The sequence below is a fragment of the Phyllostomus hastatus genome, unplaced genomic scaffold (assembly GCF_019186645.2).
Source record: "Phyllostomus hastatus isolate PE091 unplaced genomic scaffold, TTU_PhHast_1.1 phas_scaffold_114, whole genome shotgun sequence".
In the NCBI taxonomy this organism is placed as follows: domain Eukaryota; kingdom Metazoa; phylum Chordata; class Mammalia; order Chiroptera; family Phyllostomidae; genus Phyllostomus; species Phyllostomus hastatus.
This window is the reverse complement of record NW_025334006.1, coordinates 11,370,939-11,397,451: the sequence shown is the minus strand read 5'-3', so window position 1 is coordinate 11,397,451 and position 26,513 is coordinate 11,370,939. Positions and strand designations below refer to the sequence as shown.

The following is a 26,513-nucleotide window of genomic DNA, read 5'->3' as shown; positions in this document are numbered from 1 at the left end:
ATCAATTGTGCTGTTTCTTGGTCAATGACTACACGTTTAATGCTAACCTGCCATTGTCCATCAAATAAGGCAAGTCAGTAAGAATGCTGAGAAACTGGCGGAGAGGTATAACTCAAAATAAATATCCTACTGAAGGTGAACATCAATCTCATCATCCTCATTCTCATCGTTGAAACAAACACAGTACTATAAGCCAGGGATCTTGCTAAGGACTCTCTGCACTTTCTTTTATTTATCTTTATTTAAAACCTTATGAAGGAGGTCCTATAATTAGCTATTCTTTCCAGATAAGCAAGCTAAGATTTAGAGAGATAAACTAGTTTGATTTAGGTAGTATAGCTAATAAGTATTACATCAGAATCTAAAGGAAGCCTGATTACAGAAGCTGACATACTTCATATAATTCATATTAATCCTTTTTACTCAAGAGAATCAGCACTACTAAATAAGTATATTACCATAATCTATAATTTGAATAGATAGCACCTGATGATAAATATCTATAGGTCACAAATATCTATACAAGAAATCTGCATAAGTGTGATATACAATTTGTTCTATAAACAATATAAATGCAAACATTCTTAGAGCTAAGAGGGTAAATATTTTTAAGAACTCTAATATATAGAACTGTCACAATGTAAATACTTAGAAATAGCACAAACACCAATCAAAGCTAGAGTCCATGCGCCAGCCATGTGAGAGGAAGAAAGGGTGAGATGCTGGAGCAAGAATATGTCACCACAGTCATGTCCCTAGGGAGCCTGGTGTACCACTGTGAGGGGCACGGAGACAGATCCATGACTTCTCCAAAGCTGGCAGTAAATAATAGATCTGAGGCTATATTATACCAAGGCACCAACCTCCCCAAATGCAGAGGGAGGCTGGGAGAGTTTTGGAAGGAGACTGGTGGCCAACATTGAGAACACATGCCTATTAGCTTGCTGGGCCTAATGGAGTAGAGCAGCAGAGATTGGCCTCATCTGGAAACAAATATTAAAGTGGCTTTGAACAATGCTATACCTGGGCCCCTTCCCACCCCACCAGCCTTGTGCTCATTATGTACTTAAAATACATAAAGATTACATATATATTTTTATGTTATTAAGAGTGCTTAGAGATAGTGGAAGTCCCTAATTACAGCTAAAAGAGATGTCTGTCTTTTGCCAGAGAGTGTGTTCTATCAATTAAATGGGTTAATAGGCCATTTTTCCCCACTGTGGGGAAAGAAGAGCCCCTGTGACCCTCTATTGATTAAGACTGCTGTGGAATACTATTTGCGATCGCATTGCATAATGGAAATCAGGAGGTAGCTGTCATGGTTTCTGAAGACAAATTGCTGGTAGCTGAGACAAATCATAGCCTCTTTCATCTCTCACTGTTCTCAGTTCCCAGTTAATGTGGATCTTACAGTCTAGGTTTCTTAAATCAGTCTGCTCTACTGACACAGGTAGTAAAAATGAGTAAAAATGGTAATCTGAGTGACCCTGCTTTAGAAATTGTGTTCAAGTAACCACTACGGTGACCATTACTCCTGAGCCATGCATTATTTAGTAAGAAACACAACCTCCAAAAGGGCACACAATTAAAAATAGATCCATACAGCAGCTGCTGTGATTATGACCAATACAAACAGAAATCCAACCAGGCACAAGTCAAAAGAAAAAGGACCGCTGCCAGACAGAATATTGTTCAATCCCATTTTTGTTTTGTGTCCTTTGACTTGCTAAGTCAGCCAGCAAGTGATGTGGAGGGAGCAGTGGTTCTCAAAGTCTGCCAAAGAGCGGCATCGGCGTCACCTGGGAACTGTCAGAAATGCCAAGTCTCAGATCCCAACCAGACCTACTGACTCAGAAACTCTGAAGGTGAGCTCAGCCATCTGTGTTTTCACAAGCCCCCTGGGTGATTCTGAGGCATACTGAAGTTTGAGAACTCCTGGGCAGAAGCCAGGGGGCAACCTTCAGAGAGTAAGTCCTCCTAGCCAGGTACCACCTTTGGTTGTGGGAGGTGGGGAGAAACTATCTTCAGAAGACTCTGGGAAGAAACCTGTCCTGAAACTAAATAAAACCACTGCAATCTTCAGTTTTCTGTAAACCTAAAACTTTCTCTAAAAAAAATAAAGTCTACAAAATATTTTTTAAACCATTGCAATCATTTGGGTGAATGAGTAGAAAGAAGGGCACAGGATTTTCCTTATGCAAACTTATTTTTTTATTTACCTATACCCTGAATTGCTCTAGAAAGGTTTTCAGACAACTTCTTAAGCAAAATATAGCATCCAGTCACAAGTCATTCTCTTGGAAAGACTCCTCACTACTTTCAAAACAACCTCATTATTTTAAAAACCCAAAAGATAGGCATTAGTTACTAAGTAAGTTCTTAAGATGTCTCCACTACTCACACCTTTTGAAGGAAAAGTAAGAAAGATTCTATTTAAATTCACCAAGTTAAAAATCTGCCCCTGCTCCACTCAACGAGAGTCACAATGCCCCTTGACCAATCTGAGCATATGATCACTACACTGATTCTGAGTTACGACATGTCATGAAGAACCACAGCCTGTGACGTGTGCCTGTGTCATGAGTCAGCCTTGCAGCAAGTGTTTTTGGTAATTATAATATTTAATTCAACCCCTTTGCTGGCCCAAGAAGGGGATCTATGATACCAAAATTCACCCTAGAGCCAATAGTGTTTGAATGAGCCTCTAGCATTGTTTCAACTTTTTTTAAATAATAAATGATCTTAAAAAATGAAAGGGAAGGAATCTATCAGTAGGAGATTTATTAAATAAATTAAGGTCTATTCATATAATTAAAAATCAAGCAGCTGTTTAAAAATTAAGTTTTATAGTTCTCAATCCTGGACAAGTATTTGAATCACCTAGTCATTATTTAAAATATACCAATGACAGAGCTCCATCCCATTTTCAATGGTGTTGGATAGGGTTTGGGCATCTACATTTTTTTAAAACTATCCATGTGATGCTAATGTGCCTCCAGGGTGAATTACTGAGGGAGATTTATATTAACCAACATAGAAATCTCTCCCAGATATATTATCACATGAAAAATAAAGTCATAAGATACATATCTATGAATAAAATTCTGTTTGAGTATGTGTGTAATTATATTAAAAGATATGTATATTTGGATATGTGTATTCTATTTTATACTGTTTATTTATTCATTGCTTATTATTTTCAAAATGAAAGTATCTCTTTTACTTAATTTTTAATTTTAAAAATGTGTTTAGAGAAAATGTGAATTGGTTTAAAAAGTGAAGAAACACATGAAAATGGGAATTATACCATGTCTCCTTTTTCCCCTTGTCCCTCCTTCTGATCTTTTTTCTCAGAGAGTATAAAAGTAAAATACACAAAATTCCAGTTTTGCCCTACCTACCAAACACCTATTATTTCCAATATTTGGGGTTGGGGTGAGGGAAGGCATGGAGATGGAGGGGATAGAGAAATATGCTTCATCCATTCATTCATTCATTCATTTGGCAAATATTTTGTTGGGTTCCCAGACAGGTCCGTGCTAAGGCTGGAAATACAACAACAAACAAGATACATATGTCTTCATGGATATCATAGACATCATCCTGCCCTTGTGAAGTTTTGTTACATTAACAAAGAAACTTAATCTATCAAGAGAAGGGAGGAAAGACTTCCCAAAGTAGAGATGGACATTTATTCTGGAGATAACAGTAGCCATTGTTAGAGTTACAAGAAGGGGAGTGACTTTACCAAGCCTGCTTTACAAAGTGAAATTGGAACTTGTTATAGTAGCAAAGAATTGACTGAAGGAGTCTATCTTTTAATTTTCCATGTATCTATTTGCCATTTAACAAGGTTTAACATCAAATGTTACCTCCTGCTGAGTTTATTGACTGGACTCATTTATCTGTCCATCTAACTAGATGAGCCTGGATATGGCATATTTACTTTTTCAGAGTTTACAGTTAATAAAATTAGTATGCAGTAAATAACTCACAAAATGATTGGCTTTATGCAAGTGGTTGCTACAACTAGTAGAATCTCTTAGAAGAAAATATATCTTTGTAAACATAGCCAGGTAGGCAAAGGCTTCCAAGGTAATGGGATGCCTCCCAGTGCTTCATTTACTTACAGGGAGGGCAATTTTAGCTATTTATAACTAGGACCCTTCCACATGGGAAGAAATTATCTAGCCCACCCACAGGTGGATTTCTATTTAAGAGTCTCATTTGATTGCTTTGGGAAGTATATACTACAGATTATATAACCCCTATCCTTCAAGAGTAGAAAATTAACTCTCTGGGTAAAGTTGACCAGAAAAACATGAGAGAAATTATACCTGATACTGTCCTTTTATAACCTCAATGCATCTATGTGGACATTAATGGGCATCACATCCAAGCATCAATGTGCTATTTTTAACGTGGAATTTTCAATCTTTGCACAAACTAAGATTAGTGTTTTGAGGAACAGATTTGCTCTAATTTAAAGGAGAGGAGTGGAAATGTTCTAGAAAATGGAAAAAACTCTGAGCTGCTTATAAAACATATGCAAATTCCTTGAAACTGCCTTATCAAATCAATTTAAATTATGGGCTTTCCAGTCAACATTTCCAAAAAGCCCACTCAGACTTTTCTTAATTTTTTTCAAACTGCACAATCTCAGAGAGCTGGACTCTCTTTTTTCTTCAGTGTTTCTGCTGCACAGGAGCCACCACACTGGCATTTTCACCTTAATGTAGGATGGAGCAGTTCTGGGTTTGCTGTTCTGCAGTTACATGTCACATTATCATAACTGATACTACTATTATCGAAAACCATTAATTTGCTACAGAGATTAAACAATCACCTCTGCCCCCATGTTAACCCATACATAAAAGAGTGTGTGTGTGTGTGTGTGTGTGTGTGTGTGTGTGTGTGTTTTAAGACACAGTTGTGCTTCTAAAAGGTTCAGTTCATTAAAGTCTTGTTCTGTAACTCTCAAACTTGTTTTCACTCCCAACTCACCTAAGAAATATGAGACACATCAATCATTAAAATGGTCCCTAGGGAGGAGGTTGGGGAGCATGCACTTACTCACTGGGTCCTGTCATTGGAGAAGCCTGAGGTAGTTTGATATGCCAACACACACCAGCCCTGGGCCATGAGGAGAGCATTCAGTGTCCTATGGGCCCAGACCACAAGGCAGCTTCTGCCCCCATGTGGTGTCTGGATCTAGCCCCTGTGCATCTGTCCTCTGAAGTGAAAAGGGCCGGTGTTTTTCATTTGCCTCTGAGCTTTGATTGGAAGAGAAACAATGATCGGACAATCTCTCTCCCCTCTAGCAGGACCAGCTTCAGAGGACTTGGCCCCCCATGAGGCTAAGTCTCTGGGAGACTAAATGAACTTCCCGACGGATGCCCGAGTCTGCTTTACAAAGACAAATCATTTCATTCCACATCCTACGGGAAATAGAATCCTCCTCTGACTTAAAGATAGACATACTATATGCAGATGACTGATAACACAGTTCCTTTCCGGAAACCAGACTTCAATTAAGAGAACAGAGAGAGATACAAGGGCAGGCTGCCACAGGAGGGGCAAGAAGGATGAGGAGGACGGGGAGGCCTGGAAGACTTTGTCTCCTTCACAGTTTAGCCCACACTAAATCACTACATAGCTTTAGCAGGATTGTCTAAAAAAAGAGAACTGAGAAATTTGGAGATTACTTCAAATTTTAGCCCAAATATTTTCTATAAGTTTTAAACAGATCCCAACTACATTCTAGAAACCCCAACTAACATTTATTCCTAAGCAGAACTGTGAGTAAATTCATTAGTCAAGACCTTGCTTACATCCCTTATAGTCAAGGTTAATATTTGCGTGTTTTCAAACCAAGCTGCTCTACCTTCTTTAACTTCATTAACACAGGAATAAGTGGCAATATACTGATATCTATGTGTCCTTTTAGATTCTGTGGGTCTTGTGTTGTCCTGGAGGAGCCCAAGCTGTCCAAAATGTTGATCTTTACACAAGTCATAGTATTTGACATAATCAGATTATTTTTTGAAATAGAACTATAAACTAATCCCAATGTGTTAATTTGCTAAATATAACTTTAATAGCTATTCTAATATTACATGTCAGTCCTAGTATATATGTGTTTAAACAGGATATATTCATACATAAGTGGAAACATTTTCTAAATCTAAGAGTGACTATCATCATTTCCTAATTAATATTATTGTGAAGTGTTGTCTGGAGGTCTCATATAAATCATCAAAGTAAGTTACAGTAGTACAACAGTCAGTTGTAATTATCAAACTCACATCACATGGTTCCAGGCTGAGCACCTATATATTCTCTTCTTTACTTTTGAAAGATACAAATTTTTCAAGCCCCAGTAATCTAATTAACAAACACGTGTGCTTCTATAAATTAAATGCTCAATCCATGTCAGGCTGCTGGTTTTAGCCATGACATTTACCAGAACCAATGTCCCCTTCAGGCTACAAGTCATTCACTCTTTGTACTTTGGTCAAGGGTAGCAAGAGCAGCCCCTGTTTGTGCTGACCAATGTCTTGGGAATTGGCCTGGAGCATTAGACTCTTCCTAAAGAGTTCATGGTATTTCTCCCACCTGGTTAGATTAGGCCCCTCCAGAATTACCCAAAGAGTAAGGAGAGAATTGGCCAGTCAATGAGGGAAGAACAGAGCAGAAACAAGCCAAGTCCAAACTGCATAAAAACAAAATCCACCTTTCAGGTGGCCCAAGAAGGTTCCCAGGTTCGCTTTGGTAGTCCAAGGAGGCAAAGGATGTGGCCAGATCCTGGTGGAACCCCTCACCTGCATTTTCTCATTAAACCATCCAACAACCTAACACAATATTAATATCACCATTTCACAGATAAGCTGATTCTGTGGCACAATTAATGTAAACAGGCTGTAAGAATCTCAAATAAGCATTTATCACTTCCACCCCATTGCTCAATTCCTTGCCTAATGTGGCACCAGACCACAGGAAGGAGACAGGATTCCGGGTAATTTTGCTGAGATAGACAGGAACCAGAATTAATGTATGAGGGGAGGGTAGCAGAAGGAGGACAGATCTTCATGAAGGTTTTTCTCTTCTCTAAAAGTGAGTGTTTCTGGACCACAGTTGCTGAGTTAATAACAGAAAGAGACTTTGGAGAAGTCACAAGAGGAGATCAAGTGAGAAGAAAATGAAGAGAAGGGGAGGGGAGCGGAGGAGAGGGGAGAATTGGGAAATTATTAACAACTTGCTAGTTTCCCTTGAAAGTTTACAGAGATGAAGAATTAGAGCACCCTTGGCTGCCTGTTTTAATCAGTGTCCTTTTCACTGCATGGGGTGCTTCCTAATGTCCTGCTCAAATGTCTCTGGAATTCCCTAAAGCCTGTTTGTGCCTTCTTCAGGACTCCTTAGACACAGAGAGCTGCTTCTGCTCAGCAGCATGCTCATTTGAGAAAATTTCATCGATCTGAAAATAGTCATTAAGCTGCCACTTAGCATTCTCTTCTCCAAACTAAGACATTCATACAGAAGCTGGAAAGCCACTTGGGGTGAGGGGGTAGGTTACAGACAGGATTCCAGCATATGAAGTGAGCCAGATTACATGGCTTTCTAAGATAGCTTCCGAACAAGAAAGCCTGTGATTCAATTCCTTTTATCTTTATTGTAAACTAAGTTTTTCCATTACTTTGCTCATTTTTGTCAGTAGATCTGCCACTTGTCTAACTTCTCCATATTCTTTTAATATTTTTAAATCTAATATGCATAGGAGCAGTTTCTCAATACAAAACAAAGCCTCATTGGGTCAGAATAAGTTGGAAAAGGCATGTCCCACTGAGTAAGAAATCAGAGCGAAAAGTATTTTCAATTAAAAAATTAACATTACAAAACACTATGTAATGGATATTAACAAATAAAATAAGAGAGTTAATGAAAGATGACAAGTGACAGTAACTATTTTTATGGCACTTTATACTTTCAAATTGTTGTTACTTACATCATTTTATTTTGCCATTTTATCATATGGTAATAGATCATCTGAATAGACATCTAAATCAAAAAGTCTTGAATTATCCTGCTAAATTTGAACTTTTAACTCAATAAGAATTATATATAATTATTCTAAGTCTGCATCAGAGCAGTCTGAATTAATGAGGTTCTGCTCTATTGTAGCTATAATAAACCTGACAATTTTATGGCCATCTTATATCCCAGAGTGTCACTCCCATCTGCACATTAGTCACTAATATTGTTTCTTCACACAGGAACTTTTGTCATAACAGAGCATCCCACTTTAAAAAAGTTTCATCAAGTAAATTATACCTCAAATACAAGAGAAATGTTTTCTATGATAAATGTGCAAAGAGTTCATTCTACTCTCTAAAAATACTTGCTTTGACTTAAAATGAGCCTCAGCAAAAACGAAAAAGGATTCATGGGCATGGACAACAGTGTTGGGATTGCTTGGGGGAGAGAATATAAGGGAGTGAATGTTAATGGAAAAAATATAATAAAGACTATATATTTAAAAAAATAAAATGAGCATCAATAAAGAGCATATTGTAAGATGTTGAGAATCAACATGTCACAGGTATTATTATGTTTCTGTTTGTTCAGAAAAAAAAACAAAAACAATCCAATTAATTGTAAATAATGGAACTAAATTAACTCATGGAGAAGCCCGACACAGAATACCCTCTTTGAGAAACATGGTGACCCTGAGGGTCTATGAGCATCTTCACCATCTTTACTTTCTTCTTAAACCTGCAGTTAGAATCATAGCAATTTATTATCCTTTCACAATGGTCAGAAAGACAGTGTCTTTACCCACCTTAAAAAGTCTTAAAATGTTAGCAACCATGATGGACACGGAGCTGGCTGCAGCACCGATGACTCCAGAAATCTTGTCAGGCTTGGTAAAAATGGGTGGGTCTCCATTAGCACACTTCACGTCAGAAGCATCTTTCTCTATCAACGCCTGCACAAATGTTAAGGACTGCTCCAGAGCGTAGGTGTCCCTGGAGCACGTATCAAGGATCCGGACACCCAGAGTGATATTGGAGAGGAGATCAGGGTCCTTATTAATCTGGTCGATTGCATAAAGCATGGCCTCCAGTCTGTGGATCCCCTTTTCTTTCTTCAGCTCCCCACAAGGCACCCCTCTTTCTCCCTTTGCATGAACAGGGAAGAGACCCCCCAGAATGATGTCCCCATCCACTCGTATGGAATGGGCATACTCCTGGCTGTGAGTTCTTTGCATCATTGTGAGGATCCAGTAGAACTTGGCAGTCAGGAGGAAGAAACAAGGGCAGGAGGCTGATCTCTTTCCTTCGCATACCATTTTCTCCACAGGTGGTGTTGCAATCCAAGACCCAAAGTTTATTCTTGCCACAGAAGGGGGACCACCTGAGGCTGCACCTTCTGGAGGCTACCATCAGGGCCCATGGGGAAAAGGCTCTGTGGGTTTCAGCAAGTTTTCTTGATTTGAATGTCACAGTGAGTTTCCATCAGACCCCTAAGGTTCAATTTTATTTCCATATAAAGTCAACTTGCCTGGAATGGTGCAAAAATTAGAGTAACAGCTGAGGTTCTGATGTTGGGATGAGGTCAATCATTCATGTCCTTGAAGTCAGCGCTGCAGCAGAATCATTCCTGGGGACAGGAAGAGGGAAACAAAAGGTTCAGTTCAATGGGTCTACATTTTTCATATCTGTAAGCCCTATTTGCACCAACCTTTTTATTTTTTTGGCTTAATTTCCCCTATTCAGCAGAAGCTAATTTTTTTTGTCCCCCTATGATTCTGAACACCTGGCTGCACTGCATCTAAACAGAGAGATTGATGACACTTTTGGAGCAAGGAAAACAGAAAAGTATCAGAAACTAGGTTGATTCTCCCAAGCCAGAAAGTATTTTTATTTACCAGTTTATTTCAATAAATCTAATTTCCATGAAGGTAAAAATCCTGTGATTGATGGCATTATTTCCTTCAAACCTGTTTTTACATTTTACAGCTGTCTGAATTTACCATTTACATTTTGTCCACAAAATCATAATGAAAGGTTATTTTCTGTGATGTATTGAACAAGCCAGTCATCTGTTAATGACATTTTTTGGTGCCTCAGATTTCCCAGTGGGAAAAAAAGTGATTATTCAATCACAAAAAAAAAATCAGAAACCCACCCAAGGAGTCCAAATGTATAAATTTTGTAGCTTGTAAAAAGATTTTACATAGAGTGTCAGCTATTTTGTATAAATTAGCTTATTGTTCCATGATGCCAAAACAAAGACTTGAACATTAAACATGTAGGGAGGGTGACATGTGAGGATATTCCTATTACCATTGTCAGAGTTTCCTACAAAATGTGTCCGAGTGGAAGCAATGGGTATGTTTACAGGTCTGAAGTAAAAACTCCTTGATCCTAGAACCACTAGAAGCAAATCATAGCTGGAGACCAATTGAAGAGCTTCTTCATTTTATCTGACTCAGTGGGGAAAGGAATTATTTCATCAAGGCGAGAGATAAGCTAGAGTGAAATGTCTACAAGAAAATCTATTTTTAAAAACGTTGATTCTAGGACCTTTGCTCTTAAAAAAATTCCATGAGATTCTTTCAAAGGACTTTTGAGAAGGTTTAACTGAACAAGAACCGATTTAACATAAGTGAATCTAATATCTGAAACACATAATCAAGAGAATAAACAGCATCAACTTATTTTGGTAGGATGGTTAATCTAATGTTCATCTCTAATCTATTTATATACATGTAGATTTGAAACCTGAAATTTTGACAATTTGCCTCCACCCTAGACAACCAACATCTGCTCGTATTTCCCATTCATTTGTTCAATTTCCAGTTCATAAAATTTTCATTCCCTCTTCCCTGTCCCAAAGGAAAGGATGGCGCCTCCCTAGAGGACAACTGAACACATGTCCAAGAGCCTTCTGAGAAATCTTTACTTTTTTTCACTTTCAGATTAGAACAGGGACTTGTCATAGCCCGTTGCCCTGGATTTCTGAGCAGACACTGGGAGAGGTACTCAGAAATACACCAATAACCCACCCTGCTGAGATCAGTCTATTCTGCCTACGACAAGCATTCCCTGCCTCCTGGCACATGCTAAGCCCTCAATTTCCTTTATTCTACCCCAATATACTTAGTCCTTTTCTGATTTTTCTCACACTTAATTCTCCTGGCAGCTGCCTTTCCTTCAGAAAAATTTGTGAGTCAACAACAGTCTGACCTCAGGCAATCAAAAAAAAAAAAACCACTTAGAAAGTCAACTTGACTTTCTGGATGAAACCATTTAAGTGATGGACACATAATTTGCACCACCCACCCATTAAGGGAAGTAGGATTATGTTTTACAATTTCACAAGGAAGACTGGTTATAAGACAGTAAAATCTCATTAACTATGACCACTAATTCAGAACTTAAGACCATGTCCACATGGCTGGGCTGACCCTTTGCATATCCTTTCTAACAGAGAACAGAATAAAGAGGTATTTTTCTGGAGAAAAGGAGGGAGCCCTATTGTTCTCCAAAGACCACTCTTTCATTTCACAGAGCCTCCTCCCAATTACGTAAAACATTTCAGAGAATAAATGGTTTTCAATTATAGACAAACATGAAAACTGTCCATCTGTTCATTATAAATCATCCTTACCTACTCATGTAACATTAACCTCATTCCATTGCTATGAGTCCTGGAAGAAATAAAATTGAGTTTCATTTCAAAGTATTCACGTTTACAATAATTTTTAGTCTCGTTAGCATCTCATAGGTCTGTTTAGAGCTTTAAGTTAGGGAAAGATTGGGAAATAAATAGTGAGGCAGGAATTACTTGTGTTCAATGGATGAATGTCCTTAAATGGAAAGCAAGTGTTTCATTTTGCTTATTATTTATTGGACAGCTCACTTGAGTTTTTGCTTAAGATCCCTCCTTTGCAACATAGAAGTAACGGCATATAACCTCTCTAAATAAAGCTTAGTTTTCATATCTGCAAAGGGGTGACAGAGCTTGCCAGAATACACAGTACCTGGCACAGGGTAAGTGCTCACTAAACAGGAGCTACCATCGCTAATCTAGTCTGCAACTCATTTCCCACCAAAGCAGAGCAGCTTTTTCCACATTCATCCTGTTGGTGAGGTGTTTACTGAATTCTGTCACTTTAAAATTAAAATCAGAGCTACATATAAAATATTGAAATACTGAGCTTATTTCACAATCTGATCCATTGTTATAAAAATTACAGACTCTTGACAGCTGGAAAGTTTAGTTTCCCTTTCCAATTCCAAGAAAACATACATATTTGGAAGTTTGCCAAAAAACTACATAAATTCAGTTTCATTGTATACTCTTAGGACACTGCCTAATCTTGCTCTAATGCAATTCTTATGAGCTTTAATCTAAACTCATCCTTCATTTCCCTTGCCCTAGGAGATATAGTGCCAAAAATATTGCTACATGGGATATCTGAACTTTTACTGCCTATATTTTCCTCTAGGACTTTTTTGGTGTCACAACTTATATTTAAGTCTTTTATCCATTTTGAGTTTATTCTGGTATATGATGTAAGCTGGTGGTCCAGTTTCATTCTTTTGCATGTACCCGTCCAGTTCTCCCAACACCACTTATTTAAGAGACTATTTTTACTCTGTTGTATGCTTGCACCCCCTTTGTCAAATATTAATTGACCATAGAGACATGGGGTTACTTCTGGGCTCTCTATTCTATTCTATTGATCTATGGATCTGTTCTTATGCCAGTACCAGGCTGTTTTGGTCCCAGTAGCCTTGTAGTATACTTTGATATCAGGTATTGCAATCCCTCCAACCTAACTCTTCTTTCTCAAGATTGCTGAGGCTATTCAGGTTCTTTATGGTTCCATATAAATTTTTGGAGTATTTGCTCTAGATCAGTGAAATACGCTATTGATATTTTAATAGGGAGTGCACTGAATCTATAGAATGCTTTGGGTAATATGGACATTTTAATGATGTTAATTCTTCTAATCCATGAATAGGGTCTATGCTTCCATTTATTTGTATCTTCCTCAATTTCTTTCTTCAGTGTTCTATAGTTTTCTGAGTACAGGTATTTTACCTCCTTGGTTAAATTTATTTCTAGGTACTTGATTTTTCTTCTTGCTATAGTAAATGGGTTTTTTTCCTAGTTTCTCTTTCTGATAGTTCATTGTTGGTGTACAAAAATGCCATCAATGTCTGAATATTGACTTTGTATCGAGATTCTTTTCCAAATTCACCTATTAGGTCCAGTAGTTTTATGTGGAAATGGGAATAAATCAAATTAAAAAGCTTCTGCACAGCTGAAGAAACCATCATCAAAATGAAGAGAGAACCAACCATACAGGAGAACATATTTGCCAATAATATATCGGACAAAGATTTGATATCCAAAATATATAAAGAACTCACATGACTCCACTCCAGGAAGACAAACAATCCAATTTAAAAATACACAAAGGACCTGAATAGACACTTCTCCAAGGGGGAGATACAGATGGCCCATAAACATATGAAAAGATGCTCTACATCATGAGCCATCAGAGAGATGCAAATTAAAACCACAATGAGATATCACCTCACACCTGTCAGAGTGGCTATTATTAATAAATCAACAAACAACAAGTGCTGGAAAGGTTGTGGAGAAAAAGGAACCCTAGTGCACTATTGATGGGAATGCAGACTGGTGCAATCACTGTGGAAAACAGTATGGAGAGACTTCCGGCCAAGGTGGAGGCATAGGTAGACACACTGTGCCCCCTTGCACAGCCAAAATAAGGACAACAACAATTTAAAAACAAAAAACAACCAGTACTGACAGAAAATTGAACTGTCTGGAAGTCCAACAACCACGGAGTTAAAGTAGACATATTCATCCAGACCAGCAAGATGAGCGAAGTCAGGGAGCCTAGATGGAGAGGGCTTGTGGCAGGGTGGCTGGCAGACCCAGCAAGGCAGTGGATTGTGGAGGGGCACGGTGCACAAGGCAGCTGGTGGACCGGGAGGTCCCACATCTGTGTGCAGATAAACCAGGCGAAACTGGGGAGCGAGATACCATGCAACCCAGGGTCCCAGTGTGGGGAAATAAAGCCTCAGAACACTGATTGAAAATACCTGTGGAGGTTGAGGTGCCAGGAGAAATTCCCAGCCTCACAGGAGAGTTCTTTGGAGAGACTCACAGGGTGTTAGACCGTACACAAACCCACCCATATGGGAATCAGCACCAGAAGGGCCCACTATGCTTGTGGAAAGCGCTGGAAGTGACTGAAATCCTTCAGAAAACGGAGCAAGTGCCATTGTTCCCTCTCGGACCCCTGCCCCACAGATAGCGTCAAACCCAGCCACGTGGGTTACCCCACCCCATGAACAGCTAAGGCTCCCCCCCTCACTACGTAACAGGCACATCAAGACAAAAAAAATGGTCCAAACAAAAGAGCAGATCAAAGCTCCAGAAAAAATAGAACTAAGCAATGAAGAGATAGCCAACTTATCAGATGCACAGTTCAAAACACTGGTAATCAGGATGCTCACAGAATTGGTTGAATTTGGTCACAAGTTTGATAAAAGAAAATGAAGGCTACACGAAGTGAAATAAAGGAAAATGTACATGGAACCAAGAGTGATGGGAAGGAAACTGGAACTTAAATCAATGGAGTGGACCAGAAGGAAGAAAGAAACATCCAATCAGAAAAGAATGAAGAAACAAGAATTCAAAAAAAAAATGAGAAGAGGCTTAGGAACCTGCGAGACATCTTTAAATGTTCCAACATCAGAATTATAGGGGTACCAGAAGGAGAAGAGGAAGAGCAACAAGTAGAAAGTTTATTTGAACAAATAATAAAGGAGAACTTCCCCATTCTGGCAAAGAAAATAGACTTCCAGGAAGTCCAGGAAGCTCAGAGAGTCCCAAAGAAGTTGGACTCAAGGAGAAGCACACCAAGGCACATCATAATTACATTAGCCAAGATTAAAATGAAGAGAATCTTAAAAGCAGCAAGACAAAAGGAGAGAGTTACCTACCAAGGAGTTCCCATCAGACTGTCAGCTGATTTCTCAAAAGAGATCTTACAGGCAAGAAGGCGCTGGAAAGAAGTATTCAAAGTCATGAAAGGCAAGGACCTACATCCAACATTGTTCTATCCAGCAAAGCTTTCATTCAGAATGGAAGGGCAGATAAAGTGCTTCTCAGATAAGGTCAAGTTAGAGTTCATCATCACCAAGCCCTCATTATATGAAATGTTAAAGGGACTTATCTAAGAAAAAGAAGATAAAAACATGTACAGTAGAATGACAGCAAACTCACAATTATTAACAACCACACCTAAAGCAAAAACAAACTAAGCAAACTAGAACAGGAACAGAACCACAGAAATGGAGATCACATGGAGGGTTATCAACAGGGGAGTGGGAGGAGGAGAGAGGGGGAAAAGGTACAGAGAATAAGTAGCATAGATGGTAGGTAGGAAATAGACAGGGGGAGGGCAAGAATAGTATGGGAAGTGTAGAAGCCAAGAACTTATAAGTATGACACATGGACATGAACTAAAGGGGGAGAATGTGGGTGGGAGAAGGTATGCAGGGTAGAGAAGAGTGAAGGGGGGAAAATGGGACAACTGTAATAGCATACTCAATAAAATATATTTTTTAAAAAAGAAAACAGTATGGAATTTCCTCAAAAGACTAAAAATGGAACTGCCTTTTGACCCAGCAATTCCACTGCTGGGAATATACCCTAAGAATCCTGAAACACCAATTCAAAAGAACTGATGCACTTCTATGTTCATAGCAGCACTATTTACAATAGCCAAGTGCTGGAAACAGCCTACATGTCCATTAGTAAATGAGTGGATCAAAAAACTATGGTACATTTACACAATGGAATACTACACAGCAGAAAGAAAGAAGGAATTCCTACCTTTTGCAACAGCATGGATGAAACTGGAGAGCATTATGCTAAGTGAAATAAGCCAGGCAGTGAAAGACAAATACCATATGATCTCACTTATAAGAGGAATCTGATGAACAAATAAACTAGTGAGCAAATAGAACCAGAAACATGGAAATATAGAACAAACTAACAGCAGCCAGAGGGGATGAATTGGGGGGAATAATGGTGGAAAGAAGGGGGAGACACTAGTCAAAGAACATGTATGAGTGACCCATGGACATGCACAACGGTGTGGGGATTAACTGTGGGAGTGGTGGGCGGGCTGGGCAGAGTAGGGCAAAGGAGGAAAAATTGGGACAACTGTAATAGAATAACAATCAATCTTAAATAAATAAATAAAAATAAACTCATCCTCATTGAAGTCAGATGAATTTTAAAGAAATAATGATCTTTTTGTGCTCCAGAGCCAAACAGCTCTATTTCCTGTTCTGTGCATGACTTAAAACAGCTCTTCTCTCAAACTGACCTTCCCCTAGGGTTTGGTACAAGCCCCACCATTGCTGATGGACTTGTTCAAGGAGGTGTGAGGTCTGCACTCTTGGAATTGACCTGTGAGGGTAGTACATGCCTTGCCCTATTTCTGCGCCCACAAGGAGGGATTTTGAAAAGCAGCCTTGGAGGAGGGATAACTATTCGCCCTGGAAGCCCTTCCTGTTTACTCCCTCCCAGCCCATCCTCAGTACTAGTACATCATATACAATCAGCACTTCTATCAAGAGTCTTGTTCGCCTAGGTCTGCTGGGGAGCACTGCCCTGCCCCTCACTGGAACTTGATTCAGTGGCTCCCTAACAACTGTTTCCTGAAGGGCCAGTAGTAAGAACAGCTCCTCAAGGGCCAGGGCCCTGAATTCTGCTGCTTTTTATTTTCTACACTTTTCCATACCAAAGTCTCAAGTGTCTAACAGAGTATCTTACTGAATTTTCATTCACAGATTATTAACTCTTGTACAAATAAGAAAGGAAGGCCCAGAAAGGTTAAGTATAGGTCAAGGACCTGAGCTAGTAAGTGGCACCACAGTCAAGATCCTCAGCCCCCCAAGGTGGGTCCTGTTCTTTGAGAAAGCCCCCAGTGCTGCAGATCCTGGCTATGACAGCACACAGGAGAATAAAGACCCTGCCCCTCCACTGAAATCTTTCAGAAATATATATATCTTCAATGGTTAGCTCTTTAAGAAAACTTATGTACTAATTAAGAGGGGACAATCTAAGGGGCACTTCCAGGGCAGGGTGACTTCTGAGTATCTCAGAAGCTTGAGAATAGCAAATACAGTTTGTTCAAACACCTCTTCTAATCATGTTACCTAGACAGCCTAATGCCAGTGAGAACAGAGCCAACAAACCATGTAGGATCTATCAAGTCTGTCACCGCACCTGGCACATACTTTCAAGACATGATATGGTAAAATCCTCTCCGAGGAATACCATTAGCCAAGAATTGTAATATTTTCTCATAAAAGACAAAACAGCATCCCTATGCTGGATTCCATTCAGCTCCTTAACAAAAAGATTAAGCTAAATATTGTCATCAACTCACAACCCTACAAAATCCAGCAGTTTCCCTCGAAATTGCCCACACTTGCAGCTTTTTGTTTGTTTTAGAAAATGCATCACATTTGTCTATCATCTCCTCTACCAAAACATGTGTTCACGGTGCTGGAATCTTGGAGGGGGCGGAGTGAGGATGAGTCTGACAGAGCCCTCCTCTGGGCAACGGAGGCCTGGAATTGGATCTTTATCTGACAGCCACTGGCTGTTAACACTGAACATGACACTCTGTCTCTGTGTGCTTCTATCGCCTCATCTGAGAAATGAGAGAGATGGACCATGTGATGTGATTTCTAAGGTGTCTTCCAGCTTCCCATTCTGAGATTCTATTATTTAATAATAAAGGAATACGAGATAATGCTCAAACACTAGAGCAAGGCTTTTCCAAATGAACACAATAACTGTTTGCAAGCCGAGTGACTTTTTTCCATCAGTGAGACAGGGTTAGGAAAGCTATTCTGCACAAGCAAGCACCATATTAAGAAAATCTGATACATGAGAAGCTCAACTTACTAAACAGATAAAAGAGAAAGTGATTATGTGCATTACAAAAGAATTCACCACAGATTTCCTTTAAATAGCTAAAGCCCCTGTGCATTTAAAATACAACCTGATTTAGTAGAATTCAATTTTCAGTTTTTTTCAATAACACAGCTATTGCATAAAAAGGCCATACTTAAAGTAATGAGAAGCCACTTTTATAGTATATATTCTATAAGAGAGAAAGGGGGTAAAACAAGCATCTATTGAATGCCTACATTATACCTAGAGCCTCACACACATTACCTCATTTCCTCCACAAAATATACTTATGAAATTGGTATAACTGCCCCTATTTGGGATACAAGGAATCTAAAAAAAGAAGTGGTATATGAATGTGTCTAAAATCTTGAGCAAGAATTCCAATGCAAAACTTCTTATGTTCTTCCCCTTACTCCATGTCCCTTGGGATGTGGAGCTCACCTGGATTTGAAAAGGTGAACTGTGAGTGTGGCACCCTGGGGTCCAAGAAGTCCCTGATGCTAAACTCATTCCCTCTAGGACTCACTATATGGCCTTGGGCAAGTCACTTAACCTGGGATCAATTTCTTTGTTTCTAAACTGAGGAATAGTTTCCAGGGAGCTCCTAGGGTTGTGACATAAAATGATAAATTATATGTAAAAGTATATATATACTTTAATAATGTACATAGGTTTTTAAAAAAAATAATCAGTCCTAGAACTCAAATATTTTCCTGGTATATTATGCTTTGAAGAACTTTCCCATCACACTCAGGGCTGGTGAGATCTTAACAAGTCATGTATCCAAGAAATCAAAGGAAATCGAAGGAAAACTAGAAAGGACACAAGAAGAAAAGTCAATGGAAGTGCAATATCTGACCTGGACAGCTGAAGTCACAGACACCTGGAGCATCCAAGGGCTATTCTGAAGGAAGTGCTGACAAGCTACTCTTCCATGGAGAAAAAAGGACAATAGCAAACCTTCCTGAGTTGCATGCAGAATATAATGCAGAGCATCTACTCCAAAGGGTAATTACCACTAGAAAAGTTAGTCAATAAACAGCCAGCAGATTTCTATCTTTAGGTATAACCTTGCCTGAAAAAGTATAAAATTGGCAATACAGGTACTCAATGACCTCCACATACTCTTTTTTAGGCCTATCCTATATTTTCCCACATCTGATCACCTGCTCGTTCCTCCACCAGACCTGGATCTCCTCCCCCTCTTGGTGCTAATGTCTACTACAATTCATGATCTTAAGACCTGGTTTTCTCACCACCTTGACCCTCGCTAGGGGGTGAGTACATTCACCAACAGGTATCAAAACCTGAAGATGCATTAATGTCATCCCCCAGCTGAAACATCTGCATTTATAAGATAATTTCCAGGAGATCCATAATTTCTTTACCTAAGAAATGTGTCCCATAATGGTAAAGGATTGCAATATAATAAGCCAAAGCTGGGAATTATCATGAGTCAGAAGCCTCTCAGCAGTACCCCTGAAATCACTCCAACAGTGCCTGCCACTCGGAAGGCAGGTCCTGGGATAAGAATGCATCATGCTCAGGGTCCTTAGTCAGTGACTGAGGTCATCACAACTTAAAACAGCAAGTAAGAATGAGAATCAAAGAAAATTCCTCTCAGAACCAAGAAAAAAAAGAAAGGAGAGAGGGAGAGAGGGAAGGAGACAGGGAGGGAGAGAAGGAGAGAAAAGAAAGGGAGGAAGGGAGGGAGGGAGGGACTTAAGGAGGAATCTAAATTCCTAGCGGACAGAAAACCTGCTCTTGGGATGGCAACAATCTGATCCAACCAACTCTCTGTTCTCATCCTCTCCTGTAACAACATGCAGCGACTATCTCTCCTGAACAAACAACATATATGTGTCTGGTGATGTCCATTCCGGTTCTATCGAGAAAACAGCAACAGTTTCCTGAATCTTGGAAAGAAGCCTGTTTGACAGGCATGGAAACATAGCCAGGTCTTTGCTGTGAGTCCAGATAAGAGATAAATCAGGCCACATCTTCTTTATAAGACACTAAGACAGAGCAACTCTACTCCCCAGACTAAAGCAAGGTCCTCTTCATGGCAGGCATTCTAACTACAAGAGGAGGATAGTGGGAAGCAGTCTTGGAAGGAAAAACATCAGTGCTACCAGTAGCATGTGTTCTGTGTACTGTGTTCTATGTCTCATGCCCTGTGTTCTATGCCCTGAAGACAATGGAACATTTTTACACAAAGATTGGCATGCAATGTTGCCAACATGAATGTCAGCTGGTTGTTTGCTGCATAAATACCAATTAAACAAGCCCTGTAGCAGCTCCAACCTGCTCAGCCAACTTTGAAAAGAGCACATCTCTCCAGACTTCTAACTTTCTCCTGCACTCATTGACGCTTTTATTCTATTCCTTTTGGATTTATAGATTGTTTTTAGAATTATTCAAGTAGTCATAATTTGCAAAGGGAGCAGGGTAGGGCAGAACTAGCTAACAAACCAAATAGAGAAAATAAAGCCTAAATAACACAACAGAGCTGTGTTCTCAGCATCTTTTTCTTTATTCTAGGTAAATCTCCTAGGGAGAGAGCCTCCCTCTGCTGTTTCTCCTCGAATCCCTGATTTACCGGTAAAAGCAAGAATTCTGTTTTTATCTCAGGTAGTTGAACCTGAAATGGGAAAATTACACTTAAAAATCTTACTTCATTTTCCCTGATGAACGTGGCTTTTCTCTTCAAAATTATCAAACCACATATTTTCAAAAAGTAGACAATGAGTTTCACACAGTTAATTCTGTCTCCTACAGAGATCTTTCAAGACATTATTCACATGCAAGTGACCAAGGTAAACTAAAGTGGTTTCTGTAGCCATTTGCAGTTATTGACAAACGATTTCATAATGGAAAATGGAAATGACAGTCAAGTGCAATAAGCTGTTTATCCAAGATCTACCTGCTGGTGGCTCTTTTTCTCTTTTTATTTTTTTCTTTCAAGCAAAACACAAGCTATCATCGGAATGTATTTCTCCCGTTTATGATTTTTCTTGTCAGTACTTCCACCACCACCCCTGTTTTCCAGTGCTGTCTGTTGGCAGGATCTGTATTCGATGGGGTAAGTGGTGGAGACCGTAGGATATTCTTGGGTGTTTGCTAGACTCGCGGCGTCAGGTCTGTGGGAAAGGATCACCCCCAAATGGCAAACGGGGCATTCCCTTCCCCCGCCCCCTGGGTGCGTGCGACGCGCTTCCAGGACTGAGAGGTTTGGTTTTCTGCAGCTGGTGAACAGGTCTATTTTCGCCCCTGCCATCCTAGGCGCGCAGACACCCTCTGACCCCCCAGGCTCTGCAGTTTGGGCCCCGGTTAAAACAATTCTTTGAGCAAGCGTGGGGGTGCCGTCTTGCGCAGTTGGGTGACACGCTTGTTCCTCTGCATTTCATTTGGACTAAGGGAGCCTGTCAGACGGGTGTGTGTGTGTGTGTGTGTGTGTGTGTGTGTGTGTGAGAGAGAGAGAGAGAGAGAGAGAGGGGGGAGAGAGACTGTTATATTTACGCCAACTGTACGAACCTCGAGGGATCTCGGAGCTGCTTGCAGAGCAGATGGGCTGTCTCTCAGCAGGCTCAGAGGGTTATCTACCTTTACCTGCCTCTCAGCCTGCAGCCACTCACGCCGCCCCCGCTCCCCTCCTCCCAGCCGCATCTTCCTTTTTCTTCTCAGTTCCTTCGGCCGTTGAAGCCAGGCTCCCGGTAAAGCCCAGGACCTTGGGAGAAGTACCTGGTTGCTCCTGCCTTTCCCGCGCCGCCCTAGTCCCCCTGCGCTCCGGGGAATCCAGCCTCCGCCCCGCCGCACCTGGCCGCCCGGAGCGCCCACGCCCCGTGCGCGTCTGCCGGAAACAGGGGCCCCGCCGGCCGCAGGTGCTTCGGGGGAGCTGTCGGGCGTATTTGCCTTTGCTTCCTAAACTCAAGATCCTCAAGACCATTCCGCCTCTCCCCGCCCCCAACAGGCCACGGAACTCCAGTGTTTTCCCGAAAGCCACAAAAAGGGGGGCACGGAAATCCCCACCTCGCCGCGCTAACTCGGAGAACGCAAATTCAAGGCAGGCACATGCGGTGCGGGCACCGGAGTCTCCAGAATCCCCAAACCTCCCGGCTCCTCCCGCGACCCCCACCTTCCCCGCATCCTGATGAGACGTTCATCACCCAGCCCCACACTCCAGAAGACCGAGGTTACCCCGACGCGTCCCGGAAGCCTCTAACTTTGGAAATCCCATCGTTAGATTCGCAGAACGGAGGTACCTCGTCATCGCAGCGGGCAAGTCCGGATTCCGCCGGAGCAGGTCCAGGAGGTCGCCCAGGGCAGGCGAGCCGAGGACGGGCGCCTTGAAATGTGCCGCCGTACGGCCCCGTCAGGGCACCCTGGGCGCCGGCCTCCTCCCCTCGCCCTTCAGTCTCCCATTCGCCCGCTAAACTTTTGGGGGATCACATCTACAAACCTTGCGAGTTCCGAGCTAAGCCTCCCTCTTTTCCGGACCTCTTCACTGGAATGTAATCACGGGAAGACAAGAGGGGTGGCTGCCTTGTTCTTTGCAACGTAAAATCAACAGACACCCAATCAAGCTCCAGTGCCCGGCCAGCCCCTCGTCCCCTGGTGCCTACTCTCCCTCACCCCCCATTCCGTCACCTCCGCCCGCCACTTCTCTCCCAGACTCCGCGTGCGCAAGGCCGTTGGACTGCGCCCAGGAAAAGCCAATTACTAAAGTAGCCTAAGAGGGAACGGTGCGCCTGGCTGGCCGTCCACTCAACGGCTTAAAAAAAGAAAACGGAAAAGGGGGACAAAATAGGAAGGATTCTCCTCTTTCCTCCTGCACAGCGTTTGGGGGAGCTGGGGTGGGAGCTTTTTTTCCCCCCCTGTTGTTCTGCACTTGCTTTCCTCTTTTCCTGGTTCCGCCGCTCGGCGAGTCTTACCCTGCTCCCCGCAGAGGGCGCGGCGCGGAAGCCGGCGAGGGGACCACAGCTCCATGTCAGCGCCACCTCCGCCGCGCGAGGCGAGCGCCACCGCCGCACTTGTGGCTGGTCTCGGGGCTGAGGGGCTGAGCGGCTGAGCGGGCCTGGCAGGCGCCAAGTCTCTTCCATGTGAATAACAAATACTCCCACCCGCGGCCGCGATTGGTCTGCGCCCGGTGCCTCCGGATCCTCCGCCCGCGGCCATTCACCCGACGCGGCGCGGGGAGTAGAGGCTGGGATCGCGCCCCGAGTCGCCAATCGCTTGGCGCCAACCAGACACCTCGGGAAGCGGGAGGAAGAACCCCAAGGGGCGGGAGACCCTGGATTTCGGTGTCACGGAGGTGCCCTGGCGCAGGCAGGGAGAGGGGCGCTCGCACGCCGGATTCCCCTGCGCACTACATCCCCTCAGCCCTCAGCGATGTCGGGACCAGACATGTCAACAGTTCTGATTTTAAAATCAGAACTCGCCCCACTCGCCCCACTCCAAACAGAAAAGGGAGGACCCAAAGGTGGCGGGGAGAGAAGAGAGTGGCGGGGAGGGGGCTGACAGAAGGAAGACTCTATGGCTGAGAAGGAGCTGAGCCGCTCCGACTGCCTGATGAGCCCAGGACCCACGCATGAAGGCGCAGCACGACAGCCACCCACCAGGAGCACGCAGTCAGGACCGTGAGCCCGGGTCCCTCTTCATGGACACAGCTCTGACAGGGTCCGCATCAAGAACACAGAGTAGATGACAAGTGTCCCGCCATCCGCTTTCTTGTCGGAGATGCTCCAAGGGTACAGTCCGCTGGCCGAGCGATTCCTCTACAAAGTTTGCCCCACAACGCACCGCTGTTAGGAAAGTGTCCGCCCTAGCCCCCGAGGGTGTAGGGGGGAATCTTGCACCGAGCTCCCGGAGCTGGAGGTGGGCCCAAGACGGTCCCACTGCGGGCTCGGCGCAGAAAGGGGCGCGGGTGGTCACAGCGACCGGCCTTTTACTGCGCAGTTCCAGGAGCCGCAGCCCAGGGCAGGAACTCCTGAGGCGTGGCCGCTTAGAGTCCGAGGGAAGCCTCGGGATTCCCTTCACCTCCCGCTAATGGAAACCCTCCGGCCTTGACGTGCACAGTCGCGTGGCCCTCCCCGAGAGTTACGGCCCAGGAAACACGCCCCTGCCGGGCAGGAGCCAGAGGGAGCGCCCAAGCCTCTCGAAGCCCAGGCAGCTGCGACCCGGCCTTGTGTTGGTGAGAAAGTTCCATCTAGAGGCCGCCGCGCGTAACTGCAGCCGGCGCCGCGAGCCAGGGAGCCAGTGGCGCCTGTCCCCTCGGCGCAGACCGGGTGGGAGCGCTGGGGGAGACAGAGACAGCCAGTGGGAGACTCAGAGGATGGAGATGTGAGGACAGACCCCGCGAAAGGCAGGTCCTCTTCCTCATTCAGCACCTCTGCAATGGACTTCAACTGCCTCAGCACCAGGAACTTCGTAGAGCATCGTGCTAGGTATCTTACACTAAGCTGTACATTGCTATTCCTGCTTGGGCTTCTTTCATTCTCACACCAACTCTGTGAGGTGATCAAAATGCTTAAGTCCGCCCTACAGATGAAGAAGGAAAGAGACTTTGAGACACATCTGGAAAACGCTAGAGCCAGACATCAGAACTGCCTGGCTTACCAACCCCATACACATCCCTGGGGTTGTTGCTTTTACCAAGGCTGCTGTTAATGTGTGAAGTTTCCATTAAGGAGACAGCTGTCTCTCCTGGTTTCCTAAAGCCACCCTTGCCCTTTGTCACTTAGGAAAATCTACAGGTTTACAGTCTGGGAAACCTCTTCCCTTTTCATTCCTTCACTTCCACGTTAAGGGCTTTTTTTTTCCCAATTTGTTGTTGTTGTTGTTGTTTTTGTTGTTGTTGTTGTTTAAGAGAGAGGGGAAGGGAGGGCAAAAGAGAGGGAGAGAAACATTGATGTGTGAGGGAAACATGGATGGGTTGCCTCTCACAGGCCTCCAACTGGGGACCTGGCCTGCAACCCAGGCATGTACCCAGACCTTTCAGTTTGCAGACTGATGCTCAAGCCACTGAGCCGCACCAGTCAGAGCCACATTAGAGGCTTTTTGATTGTAGAATCATTCTTTTATGACCACAACCATCTGGAGGGAGGAAGGAGAGTTTGGAGAGATAAAAATAGGCTGGGTCCCCTGTCCTCAAGTTTCTAGTTAGGGAAGCTCCATTCATGGTGAAAGTACAGCACAGCCTTATGGATGTGACCAGCAGTAATGCAGCCTGGAGCACGGAATGTACAAAGACAGAAGGACCCCTAACTGACATAGAGATGGCGCTGGGTGGGCTCATTGGTCACATGTCTGCATATGAAATTTGGGGGCTTTTTTTTACCAACTGGAAGAGCTCCCTCCTTCTCCTCCTGGTTTCTATAGTAGACAACTCAGCCCACGCCGCCCAAACTGCAGACTGTTGACCCCTGTCTCAGAAGAGATATCATAGGTAACACAGGTATAATAAGTCCCTCTAAACCCTTTACTATGTGTGCATTCTACATTGTAGGAATGAAGTAGGGAGCCGGCAGAGGACGCATGAAAATACCCTGAGCCCACAAAGCTGCTGACCACACCACAGTCCTCAGGGTTTCCTAGAGGCCAGCTATGGGCCCAGTAGATCGTTGCTCCAGGGTGAGCAGAGAGGGCAGCACCCCCACACTCTGGTGGGCCAATTTTAGCAATGAGGACAGCACAGCCGGCTGTGGCTTGGGAGGCCTGACAAAGTTAAGTGAGCTGCTCAGGGGAGAAATGCCTAATAAGCTTGCATTTTTCCTTTTCCTATTGATCATTATCTGAAAAGAACTAGTATCCTACAAGCACATCACTGCCTTTTCTGGTGCAGCCTTCTGAGACGTGTGGAGCATTGATCTCTCCTAGGGAAAGTATAATTCTGATGTTTGGTTTTGCATCATCTTTAGCTCTTGAAACACAGAACAAGGTCTCACACTACTCTCACGTGGAATCTGGTCAATAGGGAATAGATGCATTTGACATATTCTGGACTATTTCCAAGGACTTTCTCTGGTGACCCCTGAGCAAGTGACATAAGCTTATACACAGGTTATAAGCCACCCAGAATGAGAGCACCATCAGGGCATGGGAAGAGAGATGTCTCCACGACTCATTGGTCCCTGTCATTAACACTCACAAAAAAGCCACTAGGCTGGCCAACACCTATTCATCAAGCTCAAATCCTACAGCCCTGCTTGCCCTCTGCTGCAACCTGTGTCAGAGGAGAGGGTCTGAAGCCCAGGCAGTCCAGATATTAGGTGATTCCAGAATCATCCATCTGGTCTCTCCTTTGGCTACCACACTGCAATATGAAATGTATCCTTTAAAAGTGTCCGACCTCATCATACATCCCACCCAAAATATTTATACAAACCAGATATATCTCCTAGTAGTTAATCCTCCAAGAAGATTTGCTTATAGTCTCATATTCAGTAGACTTGCAATGTGAGAAACTGCCC

General features: G+C 42.8%; 1 protein-coding gene across 1 annotated transcript in view; it reads right to left on the bottom strand.

Moving 5' to 3' along the window:
• Nucleotides 1-22,598, bottom strand: part of GRM8 (glutamate metabotropic receptor 8) — a 794,519-nt gene extending 771,921 nt beyond the window's left edge. Inside the window, exons 1-2 of the mRNA XM_045855677.1 lie at nt 22,505-22,598; nt 8,837-9,657 (exon numbers count right to left, since the gene is read on the bottom strand). Of these exons, the coding sequence (XP_045711633.1) occupies nt 8,837-9,346 (510 nt within the window). The 5' untranslated portion in view covers nt 9,347-9,657; nt 22,505-22,598. The remainder of the gene's footprint in view (nt 1-8,836; nt 9,658-22,504) is intronic.
• Nucleotides 22,599-26,513: the final 3,915 nt, after the last annotated feature.